Source organism: Bubalus bubalis, chromosome 21, assembly GCF_019923935.1.
Source record: "Bubalus bubalis isolate 160015118507 breed Murrah chromosome 21, NDDB_SH_1, whole genome shotgun sequence".
Taxonomy (NCBI): Eukaryota; Metazoa; Chordata; class Mammalia; order Artiodactyla; family Bovidae; genus Bubalus; species Bubalus bubalis.
Window position 1 is genome coordinate 54,119,460 of NC_059177.1, and position 15,300 is coordinate 54,134,759.

At 48.8% G+C, this 15,300-nt stretch overlaps 1 protein-coding gene across 9 annotated transcripts in view; it reads left to right on the top strand.

Moving 5' to 3' along the window:
- The window catches only part of ZDHHC3 (zinc finger DHHC-type palmitoyltransferase 3), a 51,916-nt gene that overhangs the window by 33,218 nt on the left and 3,398 nt on the right, over positions 1-15,300 (top strand). For 4 of the 9 annotated variants that reach the window (XM_045163913.1, XM_045163919.1, XM_045163916.1 and 1 more), the window contains one exon: positions 957-1,087. In XM_045163913.1, the coding sequence (XP_045019848.1) occupies positions 957-1,087 (131 nt within the window). Of the gene's footprint in view, positions 1-956; positions 1,088-3,350; positions 5,020-12,987; positions 13,265-15,300 lie in introns of those variants that run through there. The other 5 variants (XM_045163917.1, XM_045163921.1, XM_045163915.1 and 2 more) reach the window with 4 other exon arrangements.

Genomic DNA, 15,300 nt, shown 5'->3' on the forward strand with positions numbered 1-15,300 from the left:
CGGTGTTCGCAGAGGTTGAGCAAGTTACCCTGTCACGTGGCTAAGAAGAGGGCCTGTGATTCAGGCCTGAGTCCTGAGCGGGCTTTTCCTACCCTGTCTGGAAGACTCCACCACCCAGGGTCTTACCTGCAAGCTCTGGATTGTCTGTGGTCAATCCAGATGGAGTGTATTTCCTCCATCAGTGGATTTCCTAATGGAGGTGGCTTGAGGCCGCCAGTTCCTCTGGTCTCAGGGCAGGAGAGGTGTTGGACAGTCCCCAGAGTACAGGCTGTCTGTGCAGTTAATACCATCTCTGCTCAGCCCTGGATCAATGGGGCATCCAGCTCGGGTAAGAGGAATCCCCCAGGATGAGGGCATCTTGAACTGATGTTCAGAGAAGGGTAAGGAGGCAGTTCCGCCTTCCCTCGATCTGCTTCCCACCTGCCCAGACTCCACTTGCAGTTCCATGGCCAGCCCATGAGAAGCGTGCTTGCAGCTGTGGCAGGATGGTGGCCAGGCCACCACTCTAGGGCAGCTGTAGGGGATCAGGAAGCACGGCACCCCGTCCAGGAGCAGCATCCACTTGCTCATGCTGGGCCAAGGTGGAGTGGAGCAGAATTCCCCTTGCGAACCCTCGACCGTTCCACGATACAGAAAGCAAAACTAAAGCTCAGAACGCCCCAACCTCTCGCCCAGATTCTTTTGTCATCAGGCATCGCTCCAAGGCTGATGGCCAACACCAAGCCGAACAGAAAGTCCCTGCCCTCCTGGAGCCTGGGGGTGGAGTAGGCAGGGCAGACATCAGACAAGGGCAGAAGGAAGCAAGCAACTCCCAACACATGGGCTGCGATGGGTTGTTAGTGCGAGCTCATGGTGTCAGGGGCTGGTGCGGGGCCCTGGAGGCCAGCGAGGAGCCCGGTCCTGTGGGGCCAGAGGCAGAGTGGAGCCCCGAGCCCCACGTATCCATTCTCTTTCAGAGTGCAGCTCCTTCTCGCCACCCACCACGGTGATCCTCCTCATCTTGCTGTGCTTCGAGGGGCTGCTCTTCCTCATTTTCACGTCTGTCATGTTCGGGACCCAGGTGCACTCCATCTGCACGGATGAGACGGTGAGCACGGGGGCAGCCTGCCACCACTCCCTCCATGACTGGGGCTTGGGGGTTGGGGGCTGCCTGCAGGTCAGACCTGGGAGCCCAGTGGCCAGGCCCCGGGTGTGCAGGGCCCATTCCTCCCTTTGCAGTGGCCCGTGGTCTTCTTCCTCTGGCACTCAGGTCACACAAGTATGGGGCCCAACAGCCTCTCTGTTACGAGCCCCCCCAGCCTCCTGTGACGGTTGAGTCTTGTCCACGGCTCTGTGTCACTCTACGAGGCACTGGGGTGCCCTTCCTGTCTAGCGGCCACGGGCCTGGAGTTGGGTGATGGACAAAGGGTGCCCTCACCCGCATGGCACAGGCAGGGTCAGCTTCCCAGTGAAAGCGTCTTTATGTTCCGATCCTGAGAGTGGGGTCAGGAGACAGCCCAGTGGGGGCCCCCAGAGCAGTGGGTGCAAGGCCAGTTCTGGTCCCCGTCTGCGGCCTCCCGCCTGCCCCACCTTCCTCCCTGTTCACAACTCCTTCTCTGGGAGCTTCACAACTGCTGGAGCCCACACCCCGGCACCACTGCCGCCACCTCTAAACCCTCCCAAGGTGTCCAGAAGCCACCTGGTGACCAGTCCATGGCTGTGATGTGGGCATTTCTTCCCTCTTTGGCATTGGGGTCTCGGAGAGGGGCCCTAGGTGGAAGGGGCAGCCCTGCGCTCTATGGGAACGTCATGAGTCCATCCTCAACAGTCACCTCGGGGTCTTTGGGGGGACGTTGGCCGGTTGGGTAGTCAGCCTTAGCTGGAGGCTCATAGGAAGACTCAGCCTTTACTGCTGCTGCGGCCCCACCCCTGAGGGTGTGGAGACTCAGCGTGCAGAGGAGGACGGTGTGCCGGCTGCCAAGGCACCATCATTGGGATCTGGGGCAGTTCCCAGTGGCTTAGAAGGTTGCGTGCCTCTCAGCACCTTTTTTTCTTTTATAACCATTAGTACCATTATAAAAGAGTGTCTATAAAAATAGTAGCCAATGAGGTTCACCCAGCCATGTGTCTGTGCAGCGCACAGGCCAGCTTCTGCGTGTGAGACCTGCAGGGACCCAGAGGTGACCATCTGGCCCCAACAGCTGTCAGGACGCCACTGGGCCACACAGGCTGCGGCCTAGGGGGTCAGAAGGCAAATCATGGCCCTGGTCCTAGTCGTTCTTACCCTTCAAGGCCGTTCCTAAAGGGAGCCGTGCTGAAAGGAAGGGACAGAGGAGTCGAGGGCCTGCCGCGCGTGGGCAAGGGCGTCCCACCCTTGACCAGTATGGTGTGGTCCCAGGGCCCTAGGCTGTGAACAGAGTTGGACTGGGCTGTCCCCTCGGGCCCGCCCTGTTCTCCACCACACAGAGACCACCAGATAGACCCCTGGTCGGGCTCCCGCCAAGCTGCTTCTGCCTTGTCCTCCAGCCGCTCACCAGTTCCTTCCGGAAAAGGAGACAGGAAGGGACTGACCTGCTCCCCCAGCTCATTTTTCCTGCGAGACTTGGCTGGGGGTGGTGTGGGCTCCATGACAACTGCTGAGGCTGCCTCGGGCCACACTTGTCCCCAGAGGAGCCCAGGAAGGCCTTGGCCACGGCCGAGGCTGAGCGGTCTGCCGGTGCGGCCCCTCTAACCTGTACTAATCCCTCTCCTTCCTCCTCTGTGCTGACCTCTTCCTCCTGTTCACCTCCTCCGCTGCACCTGGCCAGCCCCCCTACACCTGGCGCTCTTTGGCCTCCCTGGCCAGCGGGACAGACCGCGCCAGAGCAGTCGTTTCACTTGGTCCTTTTTTTTTTGTCTGCAAAGTGGTCATAGCAGCTTCAGAGTTCCCACGAACCGATCCTTGGCTCTCACAAGCTCAAGCTCCCCACAAGCTGAGGCTCCCCGCACCCCAGCCTTCAGAGTGCTCCCACACACAGCTCGGCCCTGGGCCCAAACCCCCCCGGCCAGGACTCATTTAACACAACACTGGATTGCGTGACGAGGAGCAGCGGCTTCGGGGCCTGCTGACTTTCTTATGTGTCCCTTCCTGCCTGGAGGGACTTACATAGACGTGCCTTTGTGCCCACCCAAAAGAAAAATGATGATTCCTTTTTGTCTTTAGCGCTTTTTATGAGAGAAAGAGAAGAAAAAAAAAATGTACTATGTAGATAAGCTTCATGGCTTTAAAAAGGAAGCATTTACTCCATTCACCTCAAGCTAATGGATTTTTCTCCCCCAAAAACCACAGCAGTAAAGTGCTTGACTGAAAGTATGATTGTTCTTGTTTTCAGGGAATAGAACAATTGAAAAAGGAAGAGAGAAGATGGGCTAAAAAAACAAAATGGATGAACATGAAAGCCGTTTTTGGCCACCCCTTCTCTCTAGGCTGGGCCAGCCCCTTTGCCACGCCAGACCAAGGGAAGGCAGACCCGTACCAGTATGTGGTCTGAAGGACCCTGAACAGCATTGCCACTCAGACACAAACCACATCCCAGCACTACCGTCCGATCCGTTCTCATGAATGTCTAAACCGAAAAAAGCAACACAACTACTCTGAAACTTTTTTTTTTTAATGCCTCAAGTAAAATGGCTGAACATTGCAGAGAAAAAAAAAAAGTCCCCATGGTTTTTATTTTTGAAAAGATCATCCTTTCTATTTTTCGGTGACCGAAGCTGCTTTCCTTTTTTTCCTATTTAAAATCACTTCTCTGGCCTCTGGTTTCCTCTCTGCTGTCTGTCTGGCATGACTAACGTGGAGGCCACTGTCTCCAGGCCACGCCCCCTTGTACTAATTGAGTCGTGACGCTTGTGCGTGGACGGACTGGCCCGGACGCCTGGTGGGGGATCCATAGGAGAGAGTCAAGAGGGCCCGTGACCTCCCACTGCCCAGGAGGCAGTGGCAGGTGCCTGGATGGGACTTAAAACCTCGCTGAAGTTGGATGCTCACCCCCTGTGGCCTGGGAGATCAGGGCTGGAGCCCTAAGAAGGGTCCTTGACCACAGCAGCCTCGTGCCCTGTGTGAACACGGTTTGCCTCTGAATTCACAAAATCAATTGCCTGCCTTGTACTTTTTGGGCTCTGGGTGCGTAGAATGATTTTGGGGGTGGGGGGTTGGAGATGAAAGGGGTCTTATTTGTATTCCGAATCACTGGTTATATTCCGACTGATCATTTGGAAGAATGTGAAGGAAAGAAGTTTTTCCAGTTCAAAATGCCTTACACAATCACGAGAAGAAGAAAATGACGCAGCTTCAGGCGAGCTACGTTTTCTTTATCCCCTCCGCTTCCCGTCTGAGCGTCCCGCTTCCCTCCCTCTCCGAGCGCCATGTCCGTTCAGCAGTGTTACTGCCAAGCGAACCAGCCGCAGCCCCACAGTCAACCCGCTCCTTCCTCATTTTTGTAGATCTCCGCAGTGGGTTTACTTTCGGATGTTTTAGACCCATAAATGTGCACGTCTCCATGTCTTGTCTGTATTTTAACCTGGGAAGCCGTGGATCTGCGTGGGCTGCCCGTGATGCAAAGGCACCATCGCCAAGTTGAGAGACGCCCACCCGTCCAGGGGAACCGGCAGATTCCTAAGCCTGCGGCACCGAGACTGACTAGTGTTTCCATTTGCACACTTGTGTGTTGAGTCTAATTTGAAGGAGGGAAGGCCTGAAGACCGTGAGGGGAGGTGAGGGGACGGGAAACGCACATCAAACGCGGAAGTCACGGAAATTTGACTGCCGACCGTCTCACACGGGGAATTGTTTTTAAATAATCACCACAAACCTTTTTTTTTTTTAAATCTTCTGCTTGGGGTGGGTTTTGGGGTGAGGTTCACGAAATCAGCCCGGGGTGGGGAGAGATTTCGTCTAGCTGTGTGATCTTTCAGAAAAGTAAGTGGAACATGCTGCCTCTTTTCAATTCTGTCAGTGCTTCCACATGGAAACCAAACGCAATAAAATTTTTCCAAAACCTGTTCTGGCTGAGCCCCCTGTCTCTCACGGAGTCACCCCTTGGGTAGAGCTGATGGTCCAGTCAACATGAATGTGCTGTTTGGGCGTTTCTTTCATCACTTTTAAAGGGCATTTGTGCATGCTCCCTTTTGCGTCATCACCTCTAAAGGATGTTTACAGCCCTCTTCCGGATGAGCTGGCCCCACCGGGCCTCTCTCTGGCTCTTTCTGCAGCCTGAGTCCCTTCCCTGGTGCTTGTGGATTCCCAGTTGGAACAGAAAAAAAAACTCATCAGGTCTGCAAAATTTGCTTCTCCAGTTGGGCCTGGGAGAGAGACCTTTTTTTCCTCTGCCCACCCACCAAAAAGCAAAGTGAAGCCAGAGGAAATGACTGGAAACTTCACACACACCCTGGGGTGTGGCTTTGAGGTGCTTTCCACCACCCCTCAGGTGTTTAAGCAAAGAACCATTTTCTTGGCAATCTCTTCTGAGTCAGTCAGCCTTGACCTGCCTCTGCTGTGCTGCTTATGCTGTAGTCGAGCCTGTGTTTGGGCTTTTTTCTCTCAGTGCTGTTTTTAAATCTAGTCCCTAGCATTTGTTCCCTGTGTGCTTCCCCCACCACACCAACCCCACCCCTTACGCTGATGAAAGAAATGTGGTTGTTGAATGACCCTAGAGCATTTTAGAAAGCCCTCACTCTGCTGTGTTCCCTCAAGGATCTATCCCTCGGGGGAGACGGTGCTTTTGCTATGCTTCCTTTTGCCAGGGAAGAGAGAGTAGGACTCAGGGAATATTGTCAAGTATTTGAAGGCCTCAAAATACCCCATCTTCAAGGGCATTTTTTTTTTAATGAATCATGTTGGTTCTTCTCCCCATGGAATTTCTAAGGAATACAGTAGATCATGCTAAAGATATATTGAATTTTGTTTTCAAGTCCTCAAAATAGAAACTCATGATTTACACCTGAACATACCACCTGTATCTTTCCCAGAGAGTCTCCTTCTGACATCCAATGTGGTTCTGTCTCTGGGTTTTTACAAGCCCTTTGGCTGAAAGAATGAATGTTCCCCTAGTTCTCAAGCCAGAGTGAAGAGCTGCACTCAGGACATAGGAAATATCCCCAAACTCCCTGTGTTCTTCCTATTTTATCTTGTTGAGATGGAGAATGTTTTGCCAGGAACCCAGGGAGTGGAGGCTTCCCAGGTGGCTCAGTGGTACAGAATCCACCTGCCAGTGCAGAAGACTCAAGAGACACAGGTTTAATCCCTGGGTCGGGAAGACGCCCTGGAGAAGGGCATGGCAACCCATTCCAGTATTCTTGCCTGGGAAATCCCATGGACAGAGGAGCCTGGCGGGCTGCAGTCCATGGGGTCGGATACGACTTAGTGACCAAGCAGCAGCAGCCAGCAATGAGGAATGTGGCTGTTCTCTGCAGCACAGTGGTTGAGCTTCCGCCTGACATCCACCCAGGAAGAAACAGGCATCCCCAAGCCCTCCTCAGTCTCCCAGGATGTCAGATGGAGAAGGACATCTCTACACAAAGGCAACCCAGCCTTTTGCTTCGGCACAGGAGCCCTGACAGCACTGAATGGTGCACGTGTGGAAAAATGAGCCAATAGTAGCCACGGTCCTCCAGAATGTGGGCTCTGAGGAGTGGAAAGGAAAAATAAAGAGGAACGTAACTTGATCAGTTGGATTGGTGACTCCTTCCCACCTGTCAATTTCTGGTTCGTTCTCATAGCAACCAGACTGAACATGCAAAAAGCTTAGGAGCAAACAAATCTGTGCATATTTACATGGGCTTGGTTGACATCATGCACAAAGTAGACGCGGGTAGAAATGCATGTGCTTCGTCTCCTAGTCATTTACTATTTCATCTTTGTAATACTTTTTTCATGGAAGAACACAGAGTGAGACATCTTGACTTCAGATCAGATCAGATCAGTCGCTCAGTCGTGTCCGACTCTTTGCGACCCCATGAATCGCAGCACGCCAGGCTTCCCTGTCCATCACCAACTGCAGGAGTTCACTGAGACTCACGTCCATCGAGTCAGTATGCCATCCAGCCATCTCATCCTCTGTCGTCCCCTTCTCCTCCTGCCCCCAATCCCTCCCAGCATCAGAGTCTTTTCCAATGAGTCAACTCTTCACATGAGGTGGCCAAAGTACTGGAGTTTCAGCTTTAGCATCATTCCTTCCAAAGAAATCCCAGGGCTGATCTCCTTCAGAATGGACTGGTTGGATCTCCTTGCAGTCCAAGGGACTCTCAAGAGTCTTCTCCAACACCACAGTTCAAAAGCATCAATTCTTTGGCGCTCAGCCTTCCTCACAGTCCAACTCTCACATCCATACATGACCACAGGAAAAACCAGAGCCTTGACTAGACGAACCTTTGTTTGCAAAGTAATGTCTCTGCTTTTGAATATGCTATCTAGGTTGGTCATAACTTTCCTTCCAAGGAGTAAGCGTCTTTAAAACCCACCTTCCTCATGAGGTAAATTAGACAGTGTTTATTGAACACGTATGTGAGGTCGGTATCACACAGAAACCCCAGACTTTGGAAGGCTGGGCTGGGTTCTTTCAGCCAGGCTGACGGGTTTTTATGTTTTTCTCACTTTAAAGCTTGTAGTACATAAGCCTACACAGTGACCTAGCCCACAGAAGTGAGGGGTTCCAACCTAGAAGGGGCCCTTAGTTAACAAAGATATTTGAAGAGAGGAAGATTTTGCTAGAATCCCTCTTGAGAATCTTCCTGCTGAGGGATATACTGAGGCAGTGCATCTCCAAGTGTGGTCCATAGACCAGCAGCAGCCGCATCTCCTTGGGGACTTAACAGAGATGCAGATTCCCAGGTGCCACCCCAGACCTGCTAAATAGGAAACTGATTGGGGAGCAGCGATCTGGATGCTCACAGTCCTCCAGGTGATGCTGACCCGTGTTCAAGTCTGAGGATCCACTTGGGGGCTACAGGGGTCACCCACAGTCCTGCCGATGATGTGGTCCTGGGTGCTGCTGGGCTCAACATGGTGCTAGCTGGGGTTTTGCTCACTGTGAGCCCCTCGTCCCTCATAACCGGCAGCCTCCCCAGCCTGTGAGTGCTGAGAAAACAAGGAAAGTGTTTGAGGGGGAGCCAGACTATTCACCTGTCTGGTGATCTTCCTGCATATCTCATCCGACCCGCTGGTTTCTGCACCAAGAGGCCATTTGGGTGAAGAACCATCCCAGAAGGAGATGGAAAAGAGTGGAGCCAGGGTCCCCCCAGCAGGAGCAGTGGCCAGTGAGTGAGTGAGGCTTGGGGCAGACACAAGAATGTCCTGGCCTTGGGTTTCTGTCTGTGGACCTCAACACCCATGTGGCCTTTTCTTGTATCTTTTAAATACATATCTGCCTGAGAATCACCTAATAGAGGATGATAGATTCACAGTGAAATGAAAATAAGCCATTAACAAGTCTACAGGCTTCCCTGGTGGCTCAGTAGTAAAGGATTTGCCTGCCAATGCAGGAGACGCAAGAGACACAAATTTGATCTCTGGGAAGATCTTCTGGAGAGGAAAATGGCAACCCACTTCAGTATTCTTGCCAGAAAAATCCCATGGACAGAGGAGCCTGGCGGGCTACAGCCCATGGGTTACCCAAGAGTGGGACACAATTGAGCGACTAAACAAGTCTACTTTCCCAAACTGAAGACTTCCATTTCTCTCATCGTCTCACTCAATTAAAAAAAAAAAAAATCATTGATGACTTGAGCCTTGTGATTATACTAGCAAAGCAGAGTGAGCCCCAGGGATCCCTCATCTGTGCGGGTGGGAGCTGAGGACGCTGATCCAAGGAATTATGAACAATGTCGCCAGGATAGTGTTTGTAGAAACCTTTAGGATGAAGACACACGCTCTGACATGGACGTAAAAGATGCTCTGAATTTCTGCAGCTGAGGTCGTGTGGTGATGGGTCCTTGGGCCCTCTGTCTTTGGTTCCGGTCTGGCTCAACTCCTTCCTTCCTGTGACCTTAAGCAGTAGCTTGCTTAAGCCTCTGCTTATCTGTAAAATCCTGGAGATAATCTAACTCACAAGGTTGCTCGGAGTATTCAGAGAGAGGAATGGATGTGGATGTTAGGATGGTGTCTGGCATGTTGTATGGATCTAGAGAACGTTAGCTCTGGTGAAGCTGTGCTTTTCAGATCATGTGCACAATTGTTCATGTGTGAGATCAGTTTATTGGTTTGCAACAGCATTTTTTAAACAGATAAAAAATAATGTCTTACACCTTGTAAAAGACGTATTTTCATGAAACTTTGGTGTGTGTGTGTGTGTGTGTGTGTGTGTGTGTGTGTGGTAGGCTGCAACAGAATAGTATTCCCTATTGTTGTTTCGTCGTTCAGTTGCTCAGTTGTCACAACTCCTTGTGACCCCATGGACTATAGCCCGCCAGGCTCCGTGGGATTTCCCAGGCAAGAATACTGGAGTGGGCTGCCATTTCCTACTCCAGAGAATCTTCCCGACCCAGGGGTCGAGCTTGCGTCTCCCTGCATTGGCAGGCAGATTCTTTACCACTGAGCCACCAAGGAAGCCCATTTCCTATTGTGGGTTGCACTAAAAACATGTGAAACCGCTGATGAGGAGAGAGTTGTTCAGCTGTCTCCAAGGAGGGCACGTTTGTGTGGGCTGCAGCAACTCCAACTTTCTGAGATGCAGGGACCTCCTGCTCCTCCTCTGTGGGCTTCAGCCAAGTCCTTACAGAGCGTGCGCCTGGTCTCCATCTCCTGGGGAGCCATAGTCCTGGTTCATTCATTCTGGGGCATTGGTCAGTTGGTTTATAGATCACTGCTCACGTGGCACCCAGGCTGATCAGGCCCGAAAGGCCGAAGTCACACACTGCCTGCTAGAAATGCTGGTTTAGGCAGTTGCCCCCTTACCAGGAATCAGCCAACCATTCCTGTTTGCTTGAGCGGGAAGTGGGTATCACTGCTGCCTCTATAACCTCTAGCTTAAGAACTCTGCCTCCAGGACACCTTGAAATCCACACAGAACTCAAAAGTGAGTCCTACCAGGGAAAAGAAACCCCACTGGCTCCTTATGAACCTGATGGTCCAGATCTTCAACTTTTCTCTTTCTTTTAATCTGTTTGTTTGTTTACTTATTTGGTCATTGTGTGGCATGTGGGATCTTAGTTCCCCACCAGGGATCAAACCCGTGCCTCCTGCAGTGAAAGCACAGTCTTAACTACTGGACCGCCTGGGAAGCCCCCCTCTGCCTTTCTTTTGCATCAGATTCATTTGCAGTATTTTCTCTTCTTCAGACAAACACTCCTGGATGTTTGTCCACTTCACTTCTGAGGAAGTTCTTCTGGTGGGCAGGCCAGGCTCTGTCTGGAACATTTTTACAAGCTTGCTGAGGAGGTTGAGTATCGTTCTGTGGGCTCTCTTTTTATTTTTATTTTTTAACTTGTTTATTTGCTCTTTGGCCACACTGGGTCTTCATTGCTGTGCGTAGGCTGTCTCTAGTTATGGAGAGTTGGGGCTACTCTTCGTTGTGGGCTCTAGACACGTGGGCTCAGTAGTTGTGGCGCATGGCCCATGACATGTGGGATCTTCCCGGACCAGGGATCGAAACTGTGTCCCCTTCATTGGCAGGCAGATCCTTAACCACTGGGCCACCAGGGAAGTCCCCTTCTTTTTATTTTTAATTAAAAAAATTTAATTGAAGAATTGATGTGTGGTATTATATGTTAAAATATAGTGATTCGAAAATTTTAAAGGTTATACTCCATTTATAGTTATTACAAAATACTGGCTATATTCACTGTGTTATATAATATATCCTTGTAGCTTATTTTATATACAGTATTTTGTACCTCTTAATAACTTACCCCTATATTGCTCCTCTCCCTTCCCCTCTCCCCATGGATAACCACTAATTTGTCCTCTGTATCTATGAGTCTGTTTCTTTTTTCTTTTTTTTTTTGTTACATTCACTAGCTTGGGTTTTTTTTTGTTGTTTTTTTTAAGATTCCACATAGAGGTGATATCATACATTATTTTTCTTTCTCTGACTTATTTGACTTAGTGAATTCAGTTATTTCAACTTAGAGTCCATCCATGTTGTTGCAAAAGGAAAAAATTATTTTATGGCTGAGTAATATTCCATTGTATATATATACACAAACCACTATTTCTTATTCCATTCGTCAGTTGTAGATACTTAGGTTGCTTCCATGTCTTGGATATCGTAAATAGTGCTACTGTGAATATTGCAGTATCTTTTGAAATCAGGGTTTTTGTTTCTTTCAGATATATCCCCAGGAGTGGAACTGCTGGGTCATATGGTAGTTCTATTTTTAGGTCTTTAAAGAAAACTCCATACTGTTTTCCACAGTGATTGCACTAATTTACATTCCCACCAACAGTGCACAAGTGTTCCTGTCTCTCCACGTCCTTGCAAACACTTATTTGCATTGTTTTTCACGATAGCCACTCTTACAGGTGAGAGGTGACATCTCCTTGTTGGGGATTTTTGGGGGCTGTGTCCAGTCTTAGTTGGGGCACGTGGGGTCTTTGCTGTGGCATGAAGGCTTCTCTCTAGTTGTGGCATGCAGACTCCAGAGCATGCGGCCTCAGGAGTTGCAGCACTTGGTTGCTCTGAGGCATGTGGGATCTTAGTTCCCTGACCAGGGATTGAACCTGCATCCCTTGCATTGGAAGGCAGATTCTTAATCACTGGACCACCAGGGAAGTTGCTCACTGTGATTTTGACTTGCATTTCCCTGATGATTAATGACATTGAGAATCTTTTCACACGCCTATTGGCCATCTGCATGTTCTCTTTGGGGAACTATTCAAGTCTTCTGCCAATTTTTTAAGCAGGTTGTTTGTTTTTGATGTTGAGTTGTAAGAGCTGTTTATATTTTTTAAATATTAACCCTTTTTTGGTCATATCATTTGCAAATACTTTCTCCCATTCTGTAGGCTGTCTTCATTTTGTCAGTGGTTTTCTTTGGTGTGCAAAAGCTTTTAAGTTTAATTAGATCCTACTTGTTTATTTTTGCTTTTATTGCCTTTGTTCTAGGAGACAGATCCAGAAAAATATTGCTAAAATGTGTATCAAAGAGTATTCTGTGTTTTTCTCTAGGAGTTTTATGATTTCTGGTCTTACATTTAGCTCTTTGAGTTTGTTTTTGTATACGGTGTTAGAGAATGTTCTAATTTCATTATTTTACAGGTGGCTGTCCAGTTTTTCCAGCACCACTTATTGAAGAGACTGTCTTTTCTCCACTGTATATTCTTGCCTCCTTTGTGTTAATTTACCAAAAATGTGTGGGTTTTATTCCTGGGCTCTCTATTCTGTTCTATTGATTTGTTTGTTTTTATGCTAGTTCCATACTGTTTTGATTACTATAGCTTTGTAGTATAGTCTGAAGTCAGGGGGCCTGATTCCTCCAGCTCTTGTTCTCAAGATTGCTTTGGCTATTCAGGGTCTTTTGTGTTTCCATATAAATTTAAAATGTTTTTGTTCTAGTTCTGTGAAAAATGCCATTGGTATTTTGATAGGGATTTCACTGAATCCACAGATTGCCTGGCACAGTATGGTTATTTTAACAATATTAATTCTTCTAATAAAAGAACATGGTATTTCTTTCCATCTGTTTGTGTTGTTCTGTGGGATCCTTTGCTTCATTTTCCTCTCCAGCTTTTCCCTGCCTTTGAGTGAAGATTTGCGGTAGGATTGAAAACGCAGAGGGCACACCAGTTCCCATCCTGGTTCTGAAGCACAACCAGCAGGACTCGCTTCGGCCGCTGTCACAGCCTCCCAGCACCCGTGTCTTCTCTGCCAACTGTCAGTACTAACACCCACCTCCTCTCAGGGGGTTGTGAGGATCCACTGTGATAGCTTTGAGTGAGCCCAGTCAGTGCAGACCCCCCATTCTGGCATTTCTGGATGTCCCCTCTGTAGCCTGGCCAGCCACATAGCCACACTTCAACCCCTCTTCTCTCAACAGGCTGCAACTGATCACTCAGGAAGGAATGCGGGATCCCCAGAGCAAGTCCCTCAGCTGGCCATCACTGATCCTGCTAAAGTGGGAGACCTGGTGAGGGACCAGATTGTGAATATCATGGCCTCCTGTGCCCCAGACCCACATGAGCCTCCCTCAAGAGTTGTGTCTACATGGTCCATTTCCTGACACAGCTTTCTCGTTCTCATTATAAAAGTCACACCTGTTCATTGGTGAAAACGTGAAACAGAAATAAATCTAAAATCTCATTCCCAAACCCCAGATCCCATGATGATGTCACATGCGATGTTGCTTTCTTTCCTTGTCACCACATGGACAAGAATTTCCAGTGTGTGTAAACCTGTATCAATGCCACTTGTTTAGAATTTTTATTGAAGTATAGTTGATTTACAGTGTTGCATTAATTTCCCTGTACAGCAGGGTGATTCAGTTATGTCAGTACATATGTATATTCTTTTTCACATTCTTCTCCATTATGGTTTATCACAGGAAATTGAATACAGTTCCCTCTGCTGTACAGTGGGACCTTGTTTATCTATTCTATACATAAGAGTTTGTATCTACTAATCCCAGAGTTCCAGTTCTTCCCTCACTCACCTTTCCTTTCCTTTGGCAACCCCAAGTCTGCTCTGTATCTGTGAGTCTGTTTCTGTTCTGTAGATACATTCATTTGTATTGTAGATTCCATATGTAAATGCTACCATATAGTATTTGCCATTCTATGACTTACTTGCCTTTAGTATGATAATCTCTAGGCCCATGCATGTGGTTGCAAATAGCATTATTTCATTCTTTGTTATGGCTGAGTAATAGTCCATTGTGTGTGTATATACCACATCTTCTTTATCCATTCATCTGTTGATGGACCTTCAGGCTGTTTCCATGTCTTGGCTATTGTAAATAGTGCTTCTCTAAACATAGGGGTGCATGTATGTTTTCAAATTATAGTTTTGTCTGGGTATATGACCAGGAGTGGGATTGCTGGGTCATATGGCAACTCTCTTTTTGGTCTTTTGAGGAACCTCCATACTGTTTTCCATAGCGGCTGCACCAATTTACATTCCCACCAACAGTGTAGGAGGGTTCCCTTTTCTCCATGCTCTCTACAACATTTATTATTTGTAGGCTTTTTGATGATGGTCATTCTGGCCCATGTGAGGTGGCACCTCATTCTAGTTTTGAGTTGCATTTCTCCAATAATTGGCAATAATGAGCATCTTCTCATATGCCTGTTGGCTATCTGTATATCTTCTTTGGAGAAACGTCTGTTTAGGCCTTCTGTCCATTTCTCAATTGCATTGTTTGGTTTTTTTGTCGTTGAGTTGTATGAGTGAGCTGTTTGTATATTTTGGAAATTAAGCCCTTATTGATGCCACTTTTATTAACTGCATTAGTGTTCTGCTTATAGAAAAACATAGAAAATTTACTTAGCCATCATTATTGGACATTTTGATTGTTTCTGAGTTCTCATTATTGTAATTCTGCATTCAAGACTATATTGCCTAAATTATGGTGTCTCATATTTTTTTTACCTTTCTACTGAGATATCATTTCAGATTTAATCAAGAAAATAGTAAACATAGTACAAAGAGCTCACATATGCCTTTCAGTCAGTCTTTCCAGATGTAAACATTTTATAAAACCATAATACAGATATAGAAACTTGGAACTTTATTGATATAAGACCAGTAACTGATGGGATACCATTAACTAAGAGTGCTGGAGAGGAAGTGACTCAGGCATAGCCCGATCTCAGTCAGTACTGTGTGTCAGTCTCTCCTGCACAACAGAGGACTGGGCCGGTTCGGTAAGGATCTTACCTGGAAGAGAAAATCTAGAACTGGGTACTCAGAGGTCCTTCCGCGGTGGAAAGCACTGTCCGTGGGCGGGACGGGTGCCTGACCTTTGCTCCTGGCAGAATCCCTGGGCTCCAGAAGAGATGGAGCGGGCAGCGCCCCATTGGGGGTAGAGGGTGTTGTGGGTCTGGCCTGGCTGCGCCTTTAACTTCTGTGGCTTCTCCCCCCTCCCCAACACCCTCTCCGCGGCCTGGCGCACGGACACCCAGAGGCAGGTGAGTGGGCAGCTCGGGAGAGGCCTCAGGGCGTGTCCACCGCATGTGCAGGCCCGAGGCCTGCCCTCGCCCCCCCGCAGAGCGGCCCCGCGTGCCCTCAGGCTGCCTGTTGCATGCAGTGCTCGCTGTGCACGCGGCTGCCTCCTCCCCTCACCTGTCCCATGTCCCCTGTGCTCCCCCTTAACCCCAGCATCCCGCTTCAGGCCGGTTTCCCTGCGCCTGCTGTC